This window comes from Psittacula echo (genome assembly GCF_963264785.1).
Source record: "Psittacula echo genome assembly, chromosome: 2".
NCBI lineage: Eukaryota > Metazoa > Chordata > Aves > Psittaciformes > Psittacidae > Psittacula > Psittacula echo.
In genome coordinates, this window is record NC_137737.1 from 62,081,838 (window position 1) to 62,101,301 (window position 19,464).

General features: G+C 42.2%; 1 protein-coding gene across 3 annotated transcripts in view; it reads right to left on the reverse strand.

Annotated features, from left to right (window-relative positions):
• NFATC1 (nuclear factor of activated T cells 1) overlaps nucleotides 1–19,464 on the reverse strand; it is a gene marked incomplete at its 5' end in the record, with an annotated part of 115,872 nt that overhangs the window by 23,276 nt on the left and 73,132 nt on the right. For all 3 annotated transcript variants that reach the window (XM_080610311.1, XM_080610313.1, XM_080610312.1), the window contains one exon: nucleotides 6,998–7,684. In XM_080610311.1, the coding sequence (XP_080466437.1) occupies nucleotides 6,998–7,684 (687 nt within the window). The remainder of the gene's footprint in view (nucleotides 1–6,997; nucleotides 7,685–19,464) is intronic.

The following is a 19,464-nucleotide window of genomic DNA, read 5'->3' on the forward strand; positions in this document are numbered from 1 at the left end:
GGGTTTTGTGTAAGAGGATACCCCTCAACCCAGACGTGCGAGTCCACCAAAGGTCTGACTCGAACACATTACTTCAGCCCTCCCTTACTCATCGCGTACAACCCAACCCCCAAATGTTAACGACTCAGCATGTTTTATCACAGTAGCATGTACACTTTCAATCATCATTAGAGACGAGGAGGGTCTAGGCTCAGGCACCAGGCCAGATTAAGTAGAACTTTCCATGAGGAAAGCTATTTGTTTTCTCCCAGAGCTGTGAGGCTTGGCCAAGAGAGTGCGAGGGAAAAGCTCTCCCAAGCCAGACTGAAGTGTAGACAGTGTTCCTGGACTTTGCAGACTACCTGCGTGTTGTTCTAATGACATGTGGACTACTGGAATCACCAAGTGCACTCAGGAGTTTTCAAAGGCATAATTGTGGCAGCAGCAGACTAAACTTAATGCCTCAAGAGCCAATTGCTTTAATCGTGAAGCTGAGATGTATGAAAAAGGATACATTTCAGCAAAAGAATAATTCTGTCTGCTATGGTTCCTGTTCAAATAAACTATATCACCAAACCACGTGTATTTGAAGAATATAGAGGAGTGAAAAAAAGGAACATATGGTTTAGAGGCAGAAAACATTCATATATACTGTATAGGAGATATATGGACTTGTCAGACATCTAACAGTTCAACACTGTAAGCAATTCATGGGAATGACATTAGCAATAGCTCATATTACATCCACGAGTTACAGCTTTTACTGCAAAAGTTATTTTTAAAAGAGCCATGTTTAAAATGAAATGGCTGGCAGGGCTGCAGCTTTCAGTAACACTTCACCTGTGGTTTTGCCACTTTTACATACTTATTGGGGGCTTAATTCTCCCAATTTACCTTTTCAGAGTAAAATAAAAGTCGCAATGAGTGCATTCATTGGCACAGTGCTATAAAACTCACAGCTGTGCAAAGACAATCACAAGAACAAAAGACTCCTTGTTTTAAAAAAGATGATGATGTGGTTCTGATACTTTCTGTTAGCCACATATCTAAACATCAGATACCTTCATTTATGGCCTACGTATTTTCATCTTGCTACTCAAAGATTTATAGATCTGATCAAGTCAAGATCAGGATAGAGACCTTTATGAAAGCACCCATGCGGAGAGGAGGAGGTTGAATTAATATACAAACCTTCAGACAAGAGATCTGTCTTTCAGATATTGTTATTTCAGTTCTGGCTCCAACACAGGACTCAAGGTGTTCTGGAAAACAGCTTTTTCAATGGTGGGTGGAACCCTGGCCCTGCTGCCAGCAAAGGGAGTGTGCTCCTGATTTCAATATGGCTGGGACTGCATCTCAAAAGCCGAGCTTTGAACCCAGGCAAAGCTTGTAGAAGCCAAGATCTTCAACTTCAGTACTCAAATATACCTTGATTAAAGAATTGTCCAGGATGCTGCTTTGCTTTCCAATTAAGAACTACTTTTGTAAAGTTCTGTGCATTAATATAACAAATGGGGTCACAGCATGTACAATACACCTTGAAATCTGCTGAGAACATAAGTCATACATTTTTTCCTGTTGGAACCAGTGCGTTTCCCCCTTGCTTTTTTGAAACAGCTTCATTTTCATCTGTAATGAGAACTATTTTCTTTGATGTTTCTAGTGGCAGGAAGTAATTTCACAACTGAGTGTCATTTTGTGGCAGGTAAAAAATCTAATAGCTCATGGGAGTGCCAGTTACAACCTGAAAAATGTTTCTTGGCATTAGCATGCCTAATTGAACTCTCTCCATCCTGGTGAAATAAAAGATTTGGAGCTCAGTTCCTTGTTCCACCCAGGCTACACTAGGTTCAGGAAAGGGAAATGGGGATAAGGAAGGTGATTTCTAGCCACCTTCAGCATCTCCTGTTGTGAGCCTGGCCAGTTCCCAGCTGCCTGAACATCCTGAAAGCTGTGTGAACTTACACTTCACCACTTCTGGCTTGGGGTTTCTTCTACCATTAAGAAAAGCATTTAATATTTTGAAAAATTAACTGAGCTGCCCTGGTCAACAAAAAAGAAGCCAGATTAGTTTAAGAGCAGACTGGCACAGCTTTTGACTCAAGTCCTAGTTAGAGGCCTGGAAAGAGGAGCACGTTCATAAGTGGGATACAAATCTGGTAAATTTTCACATCCCCTTGAGAGACCAACTGGTTCAAGGGACAAGGGGGAGCCCTTATCAGCTGGCAGCTTCCCCGAACTGTCCATCCTTTCCAGGCAATGCTAATTCCACTTCACGCCTCAAAGCGCTGCACAGTACATTAGACTTATTGATCCCCAAATAAAATGTTTTCTCTTAAAAGCAATTACTGCATGGACTAGTACTGAAGAGGTCCCTTTATGAGCTTCAATACCCTAGCACCCCACACTACTCCAGGTTAGATCTGAACTATGAATGTCATGTAACCTTCACTGTCTAGGGCAGGGCTGGCATACACACATGGCTAGCCTTTGTGTTGTCTGCCAGGGTGCTCCAGCAAGAGCTTCTGGCTGGGACGACAGGAGACACCCCCGTTCCTGCTGCAAAGGACCATGGGCTTCTGCAGAGGACCAAAACCAGGCATCACTGCCACCTTTCAACCGCTTTTAATCAACTCTTGCTGTGAAAGCAGCAAAGGGAATCAGCCATAATCTACGTTAGGAGGTTGATTTCAGAATTATTTGAAACAAGTGCCGGTATACAAGCCAGGTACCTTTCAATATCAGCAGCACAGCCATAATATATCAGGTATCACTTTATGGGGTGACTTTAAATACGTTCTACAAGTTAACTCATATATTCACATACTGAAATGGACAGCACATTTAATGAGTAGCCCAGGTGGCTACTGTAGATTTTGATTTAAAAGAAGATTGCCAAGACCAAAACTTATGTGCCAAAATGGAAGGCTCTTCGTGTGTTTCCTTTATATCACTTCAGCTGCCCACCATTACAGAAGCAGAAAAATGTCATATATAGGACATATATTTATATAAATTCACTGACTCTTTTTTTCCATTTATATTCTGCAGTATAGATGGTCTATATTTGGAAATACTCCAGATCAAAAGGAATGAATATTGCTTTGATCCCATAAGCTGAAACTAAAAAAATTCTGTTTATACCTAGTCCAAGATTTCTATACATACATTAGACATATAAATCAAACCTCCCCAAAGTGGTTAACAATCAACCAAAATTTTACCAAATAAAATCTGGTATAACCAGTTAGATATTTTATTTGTCTGGTAATCCAGTAAACATGTTAAATGTCTATACCTCACACTTTGTGAGTACTTTCAGGTAAAAATGAAGGTACTAAATAGCTACATAACACTGTGAAGATATACTTTTTTAATGGAGTGATGCTTTGAGAATGTAATTTCTAATGTTATTAAAATATTTCATTACTTTTAAATTACTTTAGGGATGAGAGAAAGAGTTGGTATACTTATAGTAGCAGGCGAAGCAGCAGGCAAGGAAAGCAGACAAGTACGTTTGACCTCTCCTGGCTTTCATACTGTTCACAGGTGCAAACTTTATAAAAATACTGAAAAAAAAGTTTAAATCAGGCTGTAGGAAGGGATCAGAACTGAACCAGTGAGATAACAAATTATAAAGAGGTAAAGCAGCAGTCAAAAAAACTGACTGTCCTTACTCATGGGTATGATTTAATATTCTGTTTTTCAGAATATGGTCATAAAGCACAGATATCCCACCCACTCCTCCTCCAAGGAAAACACTTAAAAATGGATATGATACTAACAAGAAACAATGGTGATGGCTTAAAAGCTCCTATAAAATAAAATAAATAAATTTAAAATAAAATAAAATAAAATACAACAAAATTTAATAAAATAAATAAAAAGAAAGTCATGTAAAATAAGTTGCTCCTATTTGGTATGAAGCAGTCTGCAAAACCCATTCTCCTTTATTCCACAGTTACGGCCAGAAGCCTGACTGAAATGGCAACAGCACAAAGGCATTGTATATGTGAAGTGCTTTCCATTTGCATTGCGGATCTTGGTGAAGAGCACCTACGAGGAGATCCATGAGAAGCAATTACTTGTGGTTTCCAGGTAGTCACTATAGTGGCCAAGCTGCCCTCTGAGACTGTGAGAGGCAGCCCAGATGTCATCTTTCCATAACTAATAGGTGAGCATGAGAAGGACACTTTTTACTTAGACAGGATGAGTTGATTAGATAGTTGCTGGGAAGGATAAGATATCAGATGTAGCTTCAAGTCACATTTACTGAGGCCTAGGGGTGGGCTGCTGCCATCCAGAGGCGTCCCACTGCACTCCCTGACCTGCAGCAACAGGCTTCTTGGCCCTCTTGTGGGCTGGACTCTGCTATTGGACCCAGGTGATGAGGTTTCATGAGCTGGCCTAGTGGAAAACTGTGTGGGTTTTGCTACTTTGGGCAGGTTAATTTTCCATTAGCCTGATCTGCTACTCCATAATCAACTGATATAGAATAGTTAGGGTTGGAAAGGACCTTGAGATCATCTAGTTCCAACCACCCTGCCATGGGCAGGTACAATATGAGTCAAAGGAAGCAGAAAAAACACATGGCTAAGGGCAAGATGGATCAAGGCCACCCTTTCTATGGGAGCCTGCAGTTACAACATCTGATTAAACGTGATGTGAAACCAATGTGTGCACTGGTGGTGGCAAGTTTGCCTCCATGAAATGCATACAGCATAGACCTAAATGGGTTTCCAGCTTGAGTCATAGCTTCATATTGTGTGACTGAGGAATGCCAGGGCTCTGCATGGTTTGAAGAGAGGGTCTTGGCCAGCACAAGTCCCACAAGATATGCTTCCTGCCTTTAGCACCTCTGACACATATTTTCTTTCATAACTGCCCAAATACTGAGACAAATAAGACAGGAGTAGTTCACTCCTAATTTCTACAAGGGCTTCATTTTGTCAGCAAGACAAGATGACCTTTTCTTCAGGCAGTGAGATAAGGCACAGATAGGAAGGGCAGATCATATAGGTTATGCTCCATCAGGTGACCCCCAAGACAAACCTCAGTACCAGTTTAGACATAGTAAAGGAACTTCCTCTGGTTACTTCTGATTACCACCCTTAGGGAACAGCTGGTGTTTAATTTTTTTGGAACTACATTAACTTTTTTCTATTATATATTATTGCTATGCCTGTTATGTCTATGAATTCTTTCTTGGTCTACAGTTTTTGTGGTCAGCCACAGAACCATTCTGATAGCCTGCAGGATGCTAAAGGGAAGTATATCTGGATTTGGCTAGCTGAAGGCATCTTCAGTATCAGTGCAGATGTACATGGTGACTTCTACAGCTACTTCTGATTTCCTGTCAGAGGACTGGTGTGCGTGTGTGTCCAGAAGAGGGAAGGGAAGACAGGTGGGGTAAAGACTAAACCATTTATGCTTCGTCAGAGAGAATGAGCATTGCTGAAAAAAACTAAAATCTCTCTTTCAGACCACATGGTAGCAAAGTTCCTCTGTTCCTCCAGGAGAAACCTGAACTAAAAATGGCTGAGGAGCTTCACCCTTCATCCTTGAGCTATAGTCCCACCTCTCCAGCACAGATCAGCCAAAGGCAGCTTTCATAGTGCTGTCAGAGAAGTGGTTGCTGGATTTTGGAGAGGTCAGGCAGAAAGACTGCCCATTTTTTCTGCTTTTCTAGAAAGACAGCTACAGAGTAGGTTTAGATTTTTTCTGTATTCTCTTCCTTCCATAGGTAACTTCTGGTTTCTCTCAAAACCAAAGTTTGGGCATGGTTTTTTGTTTTGTTTTGTGTATGTTTCTTGTTTGGTTTGTTGAAATCTTGCTCTTATGGCATAGGTATGTGGTAAAAATGCATGCAACATGAAGAAAACCTTGTCACAAAAGATATGTTGTGCAAAACTTTAGTGAACTGAACTTCTAATTAGGAAAAATTCCTTAGACCTGTCTATCATGTAACCAATAATAACTTCTGTTAAGAAAAATCATTTTCCCAGAGCTGAAAAGGCTGCTACTCAAGCTCCAAAACATTCATTTGTAATCCTGATTCAGTGAGTATCATGCTGTTTAAAATAGAATGACTAAATGTCCTTTTTTTTAAAAAAAAAAAGTGCTACGAATTGTCTTTAAATCCTCCCCAAAAGACAATCACATTCAGATGTTCCTTGGCACCAATTAGTTTCAATGCAGACATTTCAAAGGCATTTTTTCTTCAAACAGCATGGTATGGTTATATAAAGTTATGCGGCTATTGGAAGGGAATGCACGTACTGCATTAAGGTGAAAGTCCAGAATACTAGTGGGATACTTAGTCGCAAGTGCTAAATCACAGTTCAGTGAGGTCACATAATCAAATTCCAGATTATCCCTTATATTATGTTCAACTAATAAATCTTTGGAAACTAGAGTCTGACAAGTTCATCACAGCATTTCGACTTTCCAGTGGTGCGTGTAGAATACATATAGAATCTTGCAAAAGCAAAGAAAAGGCAGCAAGGCCACAATCAGAATGGAAGAAAAAGTAGTCTTAATGTCAAATCACAGCACACTGTAAAGTTACACTGAAAGTTGTGCTTCCATTTTTAATTTGAACCTTCTCAACTGAAGTAGAGCAGTTTATCATTTAGTTCCAATGAACAGATTTGCACATCAGACATTCCACTGCTTTATGGATGGGGCAATGTTAAATATGTTTTTACTGCAGTTCCACAGGTCACTGGCATGGGCATAAGCCAAGACCATACGGTTAAGATTATTGCAACACAGCTATTGGTCATGCAGCTAGCTCTATGGCAACAGCATTTAATGCTCAGATAATATGGTTTCATTATCACAAACAAAATTAAAGAGCCCTTTCCCATACAGAGACAATCCAAGCAAAAGTCTGCACCATTCCACCAGGCTGTTAATTGAATGTTTTTCCACCAGGATTCAAAAGAAGGAGGAGGTTAAGGGAACTCACTGATATAGCAACATGGTTGAACGCAAACCTATGCTGTGGAAAACTTACCATCATCCAGGTACATCTGGTCCAATTCCTCAGGTTCTCGCTTGATCGTTACAGGAATAGGGGCCAAATTATGATTACTTTCCTCATGCAACTCTGGCAATGACAGTGGTTGGGTTGTTGGAGACTCATTTCTGTGAACCTTCGGCAGTTGCTGCTGCTGTTGACCCATTATGGATGAGTGAGTTGGACTGCAGGACTGCAAATAGGTTGGCTCTTGGGTAACAGATGGAACTGGAGAAGAGGGACTGTTGGGATAGAGTGTTTGTTGATAACCAAGGGGACAGCTACTGCTCAGATGTTGACTCACCTGCGGCTGCAGCATGATGTGAGATGATTGATCGGGGGAGCTTGGGTGCACAACTATAGACCTTGGCACTTCCTGTATGGTGGGGACACCTCCAGCGGGCTGCTGAAGTCCGAGGTGACTGTGGCCTGGGTTGGGGATGCACTTGTAGGGAGAGGACGAAAGGTCATGCAGCTTGGGGCTTGCGTTGGGAGAGGGTGACATCACGGCATTTCTCTGCTGACAGGAGGCAAAGCCAGCCACGAGGCACGAACCAGGATCAGGGGGCATCATGATCTGCTGGCTGTAGTATGGTTTAGAGAGAGGGCTTAAGCCTTGGTTCATTGGTCCACAGGTTTGAGCAGGCTCATAGTCATCTGTGGGTTCTGTTTTTATAATTGGAACTGTTAAAAGAAAAAAGTTTTAAATAAACATGAGTTGCGTATTGGTATGATCAAGTTGGCTTGTGGCTAGGATACCCTTTGCAAAACAAACAACGTCTTGAATAAGACTCTGTGTGTCTTTTGCCTAGTTCTCCCACCCTATAAAAAAAAATGAATGAGTCATCAGCACAAGAAAGTCACAGCTGGTTCTAATATTGAAAAGGACTATTTTCTTTGGACTCTCCTCCAGCACTAATGTGCTATAAAAATCTATTTGCAAATAGCTGTGCTTCAGTAGAAGCTTTGGACCCAAGGGCTCCATGGATTTGTAGTAATCAAAGCAAGAATTTTAACTTGGATATACTACTGCATTTCTACGGCTACTGATGGCCCATTTGATAAATGTCTGCACGTTTGGTAAACTGGAACATAATAAGGTAGAGATGGGGCCTGCAGAGTTCAGTGAAAGTAAAATTGCAAAGATACAAGCCAAACTACTATATACAAGAAGATTTCAATTGTGAGGGCATTTCTGAAAGAGCAGGATTTTATTTATTTAGTTTTTACATGATTGTTTTCAATCTTACTAACCAGCCAGTGCGTGTAAAATATTCAGTAAGTTCCATCCAACTCTCAGTGATCCCAAGTAGGATCCAAAATGCTAATGCCAGTTCCTAACAAATGTTAATCTTTGGCTACCAAGAAAAACTGACTCCTATTCTATACCTCTGCTTGCTCTACTCATTGTCCCAAAAGAGGCTCTGACTGAGCTGTCCAGCCAAGTCATTAAATACCACCAGCACATGGACAGAATGACTCTCTATGAGCATCAACTCAGTCATAACAAATGTAACAGTGGTAATAAATGCTCTCTCAAATCAGAGAAGAGAGCCCTCCTGAAGTCAAAGTATCTTTCAGACATCAGCTTTCTCTCTCCAATCAGACAGTTGCCTTTGCTGCATCTCCTACAACATATTCAGTGCATAGGTAAAAGGCACCCATTTTCTTCATCAGAAAAATTATAATCTGTAGATGTATTTTTGTTAGCCGGATGCAACTCTAATGTATACAACAATTGAGTATGGATGCACAGTGGCATTTATCTTCTTTCCCAAAAAGAGATCCACAGGAACAGCTGTGGCTTGAAGGGGCTGTTGGAAATTTATGATGACACCAAAGAGTATCTTTCAGAATATCAGAATAACCGACCCATTGTGGCACAAAGTTATTAACGAAACACCTCTGCCAAACTCAGCTCAGAGCATACCCATGTTGTATGAGTGTCTTTGACTGCATTTTTATTTTCATGTGTTTTACAAAAACCTTTATACATTCTCCAGCCGTTTACTATGTTCGTGTACAAGTTTTTTGAACCCCTAAAAACGCACGTGTGTGCATGTGTACATGTAAAACCTCTTTTAACACTCACAAATTTTGCTGCTGGTGAATGCACTTCACTACTCTTGTTTTACAGTCCCCCAGCCTCTTGTTAACTTTGCTCCTTTTATGTTCTTTTACATATAGATGCTTGTAATGCTTGTTTCAAGATTTCTAGCACCCCTAGTAAAAATATGGCTATATATGTAACAGATGCACAGGTGCTGCTCAAGATGAATGTGCTAAGGATAATGGATTGTCATTGGATTCCTCATAATCTTATTTTCACCTGCTCATGTGCTGCATACTGGCTAGCAGGGCTACTAATGCACTTGGTTGCAGAGAAGCAGATTCCAGGTTCAGTGACAGCTTTGTAAAACCAATATCACACCTTTTATGAAAATGCAAGACCAAAGAAACGCACCTAGATAAACACAGCAGCTCAGATATTGTAAGAAAATACCTTTAACAAGTTCCTGAGCTAGCAAATATTCTCACATGTTTTATATTAGGTTCACTGTACTAGCACTAACCACAGCACAGCTGGAAATATGATGGTTGTTGAACACTGAATTTTCCCAATATATCACTGTTATAGAAACACCTGTGCTAAATAATTCCAAGCTCAACCACTGGCAATTCAACTCCAATAAACCCTGGAGTTGTCTGACCTGTTATAACCTAGGGAAGGGTTATAGCCCTGGTGGCAGGCAGGCTGGAGGCTTTAAAGACAGCAGGTTCCTCATCTTAGGCTGTTTTTAAATTGTAACTCTTCTACAGCACATCTTTGCCCCTCGATTTACCAGACACTTTTTGTCACTTATTTTTTCTTCATAAAAGCAATGCCATGGGGTCTATTCGGAGGTCTGATTAGTGGCCTTAAACACTGGGAGTCTGTTTTCATATATTGCTATGTTGAAATATACCTGCTGCAACCAACAGAGCGATAACCAGTAAGTCCTGTTCTGGACTGGGCAAAGGACTGATGGGCGGAAGGAACACTATTCCAGCCCTGTTAGTCCAAAAACTCTCTTGGAGATGGTGAAAGCAACCCAGGACACGCCTGGCTGCCCATAACTTCAGAGTTCAGAGGGAAAATAGAGACTGGCACTAATTACAGGACTAGTCAGGGTAAGTCACAGTATTTTGTTTGCTGATGGTAGGCTGGTTATCAGAGAGGGAAACAGGAAAAAGGAAAAATATGAGATTAAGTGGGACCTCCATTTTATTTGACAACTGTTTACATTGTCTCCTTGTACTGCTCTGAACTGACAATCCTGAGCATTGGTTATTTCATGTAATGGTAAACAAACTGTCCTTAAATAGACAGACTCTACCTGCACTTAGTCTTATAAGTGTCTGAACTTGTTCACCTAAATTGTCTCCATTACATTTTTTTACCGTGGTTTTTCTCAACACAGTAAAAAAAGTCTCCCCTTGCTAAGTCACTAGTATGGGTATCACACTGAAAGACAGAAGCAGCGTTAATAGCAAAACGGTGAAAGCCTTTGTATCTGATTTCTCAGTGCTTTGCATTAGTACAGACATGTAACACTGTGCAGAGTGAATGTTTGGATCTTACCAAGCTGGGATGCAGCCACTCACTGCCCTTTAAAAAAGTGTAAATGTCTTCACAGGGCCCCGGTTTGGAGTAGGAAGCGCTGCAGGATTTATTTTTAATTTTTTTTCTGGAGAAATGATTACTAATGACCCAGATGATGCGGAATCAGACCTGCAAAGCTGAGCATGGCAGCAGAAACCTAAGATATTAACACTTCCCTTGCTGGCTAGACCTCAACTTCTGTATTTTACCTGAATAACTACATTACTTGACTTGTGGGGGACAGATATACCACAAATTGCTACCTTACACCAACAGTTTATTTATGACACTTTATCCTGTATCTGCTTCTCCCCAGCCTAAATAATTTTCATCAAATAGAGTAACAGAAGGCCAAAACTCTGTTAATGTTTGAATTTCCAAACACAACTCAACTGAGCTGTGGGTCTGACCTCCTGGTCATTCTGAAAACGCTTTGAATGTGTCAGAAGTTGGTGTAAATATCCTTAATTTTTTTCTTTAAAAGGGCATCTGTTTACTTGCACCTTGCAAAGTACTGCAAAAGGCCCAAGGCAGGAGCTGTGGGTATTTCAAGGCACACCTTCCGAAACCAATGCAGGAACCACCTGTACCTGTATACACACTGGCTACCCACTTACCATCAGTGTCTATGGTGTTACTTGAACGAGTTTAAATACTTGCATGTAATAAGGCTACCAGTTCCTAACCCACTCTACCCTGTGTTTCAGTGACTTCTGGGGGGCTGAGACCCTTCACTGGGGTGAACAGCTGCAGCACAAATCTTAACGTGCTTACCTTCACAATCTTCTCCTAGGCAGGAGCCCAATGGGTTCCTCCGGAGCAGCCAGGGCTGATCTCTGGCCAGCTGTGGACTAGTGTTACTGCTTACCTATTGACTCATGCTTGATTAATGGCAAATCTTTATACACCTGAGCTAGAAAAAGGGGTTTCATTCTCAAATACATCCCTGCGGAGGCACGGTGCAAGCTAGATGCCATAACACGTATACATTCCTACCATAGCTCACTTGCACAAGTGAGTATTTCACACAGGGAAATGTGATGTGATACACAAGAGTACAGTTCATTGTCTCAGGATTAATATTTAACAGAGAACAGCATTAGCCTGACTAACTTCCAGCTAAAATATTTCAAATCTTAAATGACCTAGTAGAAACCTGCCAGCGGAAAGAGACTCTCCTAGTCACACAGCAGGCACAGACTTGCAACTCACTGGCAAGCCCTACAGCAGTTCAGAATCTACAAGCACTTCTAGCAGAAACCGGACTATTTCTTAAATTCAGCAGAGCCTTATCAAATAGCAACAAGCAAATATAAGTTGGGTGGAGACTGGATTGAGAGCAGCCTTGAAGAGAAGAATTTGGGGGTGTCGGTTGACGAGAAGCTCAACATGACCCAGCAGTGCGTACTTGCAGCCCACAAAGCCAACTGTGTCCTGAGTTGTATCAAAAGAAGGGTGACCAGCAGGTCAAGGGAGAGGATTCTCTCCTCCACAGTACTGCGTTCAGCTCTGGGGTCCCCAACACAAGAGGAACACGGACCTGCTCAAGCAAGTCCAGAGAAGGAACATGAAGATGCTCTGAGGGCTGGAGCACCTCTGCTATGAAGACAGGCTGAGAGAGCTGGGCTTGCTCAACCTGAAGAAGAGAAGGCTTTGCGGAGACCTTAGAGCAACTTCCAGTACCTAAAGGGAGCCTACAAGAAATCTGGAGAAGGGCTTTTTACAATGGCAGGTAGGGACAGAACAAGGGGGAATGGCTTTAAGTTGACAGAGGGGAGATTTAGATCAGGTATTCGGAAGAAATTCTTCCCTGTGAAGGTGGTGAGGGCCTGGAACAGGTTGCCCAGAGAAGCTGTGGCTGCCCCATCTTGGAAGTGTCCAAGGCCAGGCCGGACAGGGATTTGAGCAACCTGGTCTAGCGGAAGGTGTCATGGCAGGGGATTGGAACTGGATGATCTTTAAGTACCCTTCCAACCCAAACCATTCTAAGTCACTATGACTCTTTCTCAAAGCTGTTCCATAGTGATAACGCCCGGTCTTGCAGACTCTCAGCTGGCTAAAATGAAAAATTGTGGCTGACTTCGCCATACACTGAGATGATAATAAATGCTAATAATAAATAGCAATGAAGCCTGGATTTGCGAAATTGTAAACAGAAAATGTTGCAGTTTTTATATACATTCAGACTGAAAAGTATTGTTACTCACTTAAAAGACCCTACTGTGCTGAACAGACCCCTGCCATAAAAAGCAAAAAAATGAGTGTAAGTTTGGTTTGTATAGTGAAATTTTAAACTTGTTACTTCACAATGCATTAGGTTGGCTGACATGATTTTAAATAGTCCTCAATTTTGAATATTAAAGTATGACAGAGCTCACCATTCTAAATTAGTCTGATCAGCAACTTAATCTGTGCTGACTGGTTTTCAGTGCTTCGACGGTGTCTTTTTAGACTCTGGACTCATGTCATTATGTCATCTAATTTAATACAAAGTTCTGAGAACCACACATTGGCAACAGCCCTGGCTATAAATCAAAGCTTCTTACTCAGAGAGACCAGAGTTATGACATCATACCGAGGCACTGGTTGGAAGACAATGGTCCTTCTGTGTGGGTCTGAATCTGGGAGAAATATTCCAAGCAGTTCTGCAAGCCCACATTTAAATGAAAGGCCTTTCTAGCAGGTAAAAACTTAATATATCAAACCTTGAAGAAAAATAATAAATCATGCACATTCAGTAAAGGGAGTCAGAAAGTGCTTAAATATAAATTATATGTATTTTTGACAATTCTAACAAGTCTGTTTGCTTTTACACTTTAGCAATCCAGATGGGTTTTTAAACTTTTTTTTCTATTAAAATACGTGAACTGAGAAAATATAATCATATAAATTAAACAGATGTTTATCCTGATGAACATTAAACTAACAAATTCCCATTTCCATGTAGTATTATCAATGCAGACATTTATGGCACTATAATATATTTATTTTACTCTTAAGTTTGATTGAACTTATCAAACAAAATAGCCACCTTTCACAGTGCAGACTATGATGTAGTTCCCTGGCACTGGCGCACAGATTTTGGTTAGCATATGAAAAGCAAAACACTACTTTTTCATCATGGGCACACACACATTTCTTCAACTTCTGGACTAAACATCTCGTAATTGGTAAGAATTTGGGATGAGACTTTCAAAGAGGGCTGAGGAGTTAGGTGGCTAAAGCTCCATTACTGAGCTGAGCTCTGAAATGCCATTTGTGCCTTCAAAATCCTGCCCCATCAGTTTCGAGCCAGGCAACACACCCTCTTCAGCACAAACCAGATGTTCCTTCAGAAGATGCTGCACAGGTCATCCCAACTGCTGCCACACCTCTACTGCTGGCAGACTGGAGACATAGTGACAGATGTGGACACATCTCCATGTACAGCTCAGACACTCTGGATTTGTGAAAAGACAAAATTCTGGCCACTGTGTCTGCATCATCTGGATCCAGCAGGCTTGAGCAGAGTGAGGACCTCACCCCTTGTTCTTCTGACTCTGGAGCAGTCTGGTGCTGGGGAGAGGCAATGGGCTGGCTGCCTTTGGAAACTATAATACCCCTGTTTTGCAACACAAGCGCAGCAGTGGCTGAACAAAACTCTCTGAAATGCCCTGCCAATATATCTGCAGCACTGGCAATCTCAGCAACAAGGGACAGGCACTCAATCCCAGGCATCTTGGGAGACAGTCACTACAGGGGCCTTTCCAGTTGCTGTCCATGAACTGGGTATTTTTTCTTAGGAACCAACTCAACCAAAACATTTTTAAAAGGTCAAGCTACTATCAAGCCTTTGCTTTTTAGTTAGTAAAACCAGAGCATGGTGACTCTGTAACAAAGGGAGCCTCATGCTATCAAGAAGCTGCAGGCAGCACAAATGTGTGATTGGAGCTTTTATCTACTGAAGTATCTGAACTCACTCACTGTTTACGGGTATCGTTCATCAAGAGGACTACCCCTAACACATGCCTGCCCGCCCTCTTTGGGTTTATGTGTATATATTTTTATAGGATCAGATGCATATGCACAGTTTTATACAAGAATAGCCTCCAGGTAGATGGAAGCCTTGCGCCTATAATCTTGGACAATGCCATTATCTGATTAGAAAGTGCTTTCCATCCAACTCATTTACTAAATGCTTTTCAACAGCTGTTAAACCATTAGGTTAATCAATGCATATTTATCAGACAGAAGATTATACATGGTAGCTTGGTGCATACACTGTTAAACCAATTGAGGGGGAGTGGAAGGTAGGTGGAGGGCATTTGGGTTGTGTTAGTACAGAACACAACAGAAAGCATTAGCTTTCTTCTAAAAGAGAAGGAGAAATTTCTTAAAAGGCAAGATTCATTTTTCATCTTAATAACTTATAAATCCTACAATGTGGAAAAGGATAAACCAAGTCCTGTGGTATGCCTGCTTGGGCTTCCCTACTGGTGCTCCCACAGTGGCTCCACTGCTGCCTTGATTTGGAGGTTTAAATGAGCACAACACCCAGGCTGCACTGACCAAAGCTTTCTATGTCATACATGTTAAGATTCACTGGGCTGAGGTCTTGTTTGATGTTGCAGCACAACATTACACTGCCAGTAATGCTGGCATAACTTCTGCTCTCCCAACAAGGGGAGGAGAGTAAGAAAGCAGGAGCTGCAGGCAGGGGTCCCACAAAGCAGCAACATAGGGGCAGCCTGACATTACTCATCCCTGGCAGTCATGTAGGAAGCTCTGCAGAGATGGACTGGCAGGAAGGCATCCTTACTGTGCCAGTCCTACCCACAGATCCACCCTCTCCAGAGAGGTGTCTGGACATGGCTGACCTCAGCCATTTTGGCTCTAACCTGGTCTTTGTCTTCAGCGATGGTTGCAGACCCTATCACAGCCAGAAAAACATGTCCTCATCCATACATTTTGCCTCTAGCAGCCATCACCACCATGACCCCTTTAGGATCAATCACTGGGTTAGATTAATTATGGTGATCAGCCACTCGAGGAGAACAAAAATAAGCATCTCCTGTAATCCAGCTCATGTAATCCTAAACCCTGTTCTCCCTCATAAAAGTTCTACCTTTGGCTTTTAAGCTAATTGGAAGAGCCTAAAGCCCCACGCTTGCTAACATATGCATGTGAAATCACTGGCAAGCAAGGGAGGGAGTCTTCAAAATGCTCATGCAGAGGAGTTTGGTGACCTAAACTACAGGCATCTGAAGGGGAGTATTTGAAAAGGGAGGTACTGCCAAAAGACAACTTTATGCACTGGAAGTTAACTATTATGGGTGATCACTGCTGTGTGACACAGCCTGATGGTCAGATACAGCCAGGGGTTTCTACAAAGTGCTTGTCCACCCCTGCCTGTTCCAAGGACATCTCACAGGTAATGCTCCCTCTTGATCTTCCAGATGAAGATGGAGCACCACACAGTGAGGCAGTTTTACCTCTAAAGATCAAGGTGATTGCATGTGCAGGTCAGATGCAGCTGGCTAGGCTCCGGCTGACAGCTGAAACCGGATGTCACCTGGATGAAACAAAGGCAGCTCTAGTGGGGACTGAGCAACTGGGAGCAAAAGCACAGGAGGCTGTGATGCTATAAAGTGTAATGCGCATCTCCTCTGCTTCACCACAGACCTCATGTAGATGCTGGAAGGTAGCAGAGGGGCTGATGTGCCTGATGATGATAAATTTTGTGATCCTCTTATATGGAAACAGGACTCTGACAAAATCTCACCTGCTTTTTGTTATTCTGCCAGATGCCAAAAGTAACAATCAGCCAACTAGCAGCCAAAATGAAATAAACTATAACAGCACATAGTGTAAAAATTAGCAACCGTGATTCATATTTTCATCTAAAATAAAATCCCTTGGGGCCAACCTTCACCCATCATCTCTCCTTTTTGCCCTGACCTGATCTGCACAGGCTTTGGAGCAACTTGGCAGCTCCCTGGGCTGGATGGAAGCACTTCCAGCAAGTCCAAGGCTTCAGGCCTGGCTCAGCTGTGCTTGGTCTCCTCATACATGGGCCCAGGTATGTGGCCCTTACCTACGGAGGGCCAAGGTGTAATGCACTCCTATTGACTTCCTTTCCTCTGGCTCCCCAGGCCAGCTGCAAGGTACCATCGAGATGCTGCCCGCCCTGGCACTGGTGTGGTCATGTTGCATATGCCACGGGTTAGGATGCTTTCACAACCCAGGCACTGAATTTGACCTTGCTTCCCCAGCCGCCTCCAAATCATTACTATTTTGCAGACATAGCTAGGCTAATACTTTTGCCAGCCTCAAGCATGAAAACTCAGCAAATACTGAAGAGGTGAGAGGTGTCAGGAGATGATCAGCAAAAGCTATGCTGTGTGTGACGTGACAGCGGCAATGCTCTGCATCCTCCTTTTATTGTTTCCAGCTAAGGCGGACGATTGTCGCCTTTTAACTTAGAAAGTGAGTCGTGGGTGGAAGAGACGAGGTGAAACAGGCACGGCTGCTCAACGCAATGACTAGAAAACTGCTGATTGTAGGGCAGGCATGAGATAATTTTAGAGCAGAAGCAGGAAGTTAGGAGGATGATGACAGCAATGTGCAGTGGGCACCGCTCACCCCTTTCAGAAGCACTCCAAGAGCTTCACTTTTGCACCACCAGGCTGTAACCAACAATACTGAGGCATATCTAGGCACTACAGGCAGGCTCTCAGCACAGCTCTGTACCCACAGATTCAAAGGACCTCCATCCCCATCAAGCCATTGTCTATGTGGCCAGGTTTTCAGAGAAGCTCAGCATCTTGGGCTTGTACAGGTGCCTGCAGGGAGGCAATGGAACTGCAGAAAAGCTATAGCTCTGTGAGTGAAGGCAGCGCACTTAGAAATCTGGCCCTATGTGTGGTGAAATGCATCTGAAAATTAAAGTTGCCCAGCATATCAACACCATTTTAATAAATACTTGACGTAGTTAAATGATTTTTTAATAATGCTTTGACAATTAAGAAGCCTGACAGAAACCGAAACCGGACATACTTTATCATCAACTCTTCGCAAAAGTGTTTTTCATTCCAGTAAAACAACCACATCAACTTTCTTTTTTCCATCTTATTAAATATTTCCTAGACAAACTAGTCTTTCTTAGTCAAATACCACTACTTGTCTAAATAAATTCAAATACTTCTCTATGTTCACCATTCTTGATATCAATATTCATTGAGATATGAGAAATCATAGAGAGTATTCGCTCCTATCTGTGAAAAATAAGTTCTTGAACATGTTTCCTCTATTTTGATGTAACTACTTAAAAGAAATCTGAATAAACAGAGATCTAACCCTTATCATTCACTGTGTTGTTTAAAGTCTTCTGAACTGGAGAACTCCTTCAGCTTTCTTAGCAGATGAAAGCACAGGATTTGGAACCACAGCATACATGTCTGGTTGCTTCTGTTCTTCTTCGGCCTTTCCAGATTAGTTTATATCTCAAATGCTACTGCTTACATCTAGTGATTGCAGAAGACTATAACTCCTTTTTGAAACGCATATATGGGCCAATGGTATAACAAATGCATAGAAGCAAAATGATACACTCTCATAACCAGAAATGAAACCCAAGCATTTTTCTAGAGGGTAGGGTCCAGAAGTGCAGGGCTCACCAGTGATCTTCCGAAAGTGTTCTGCTGCACATAGTGGGGCTGCAGAGCACGCTTGCACAGAGCTGCAGCAGGCTTTTTTTAAAAAGCCAAATATCCAAGCATCTGCTCATTGTGCGTGTCTCAGACTCCTAACTGCAGCGTCCGGTCATGCGCCCTCCTCCTCACATTCTGATGGGATGTGGCAATGCAAAACGTATCAGTACTTAATATGAGCTGCGGGAATTCACCTGTGCCAGAATGGTATGGAAATTACCTATATTTCTGTGCCAGGCATGTCCGGGGAGGAGTCTCAAGAGCCTACAGTCTGCAGGCTCCAGGACAAAACTGATACGCAATTGCACAGCGATGTGCAATATTGAAGCAATGCTAAAAAAAAAGACGACTTTACAGTAATTTCTGTATGAAACAGAACTATTAGCCTATATTAGCACAATATAGGCTAATACAGGATTCTGAGATTGCTTGAATTCAGTAGAACAGTAAATCAAAATTTCAGTTAAAAGCAGATTGCAAGTACTTAGGTTTATGGTCTGTCCCAAGCCAAAGACTTAAGCAAGCCCATTTTCCAGACCTTGGCCCCCATTTGTGAAGCCTCTACTTTCTGTTTTGTTTCATTATTTAAAGTTTTCATTTACAGAGCAGTAAATTTTTAATTTTTACAGCATTTTTTTTTCCTCTTTCTGAGGCAGGAACTCATCTTCAACAAGTAAGCCCCTGCTTTGCAAAACACTTGGGTTAACACAGAGAAAAAGTACAATACTGCCAAATCTCTGCAGCACAGGAGAGGCCTTATGGCGGCGAAACCTCAGCACTGCTGGATAGCGCAGCTTGTGCTGGCTTCATGTCACAGAGCTGTACTCCATGGAGATGCTATAGGACCATCCATAGGAGATGGGATGAATGAGTCCACGTGTCCCTGGATCCACTGGCTGTTCTCCCCTAGGGAACGAGGAGAGATAGGAGCTACAGGACAAAAAACCACCCTATTGTTCTGTGGTCAGGGTGGGAGCAACACAGCGAGCCCATGGCTCTCCCACTGGTTGCACCATCTGCATGTTCCCACATCCACTCCAGGAGCACAGACAGCAGGCTCACACAGTACCAAGGCTTTAATCCATATACAGTGTTCTGCTTTGGCACAATCCAGTTAAGCTGTAAAATAATGT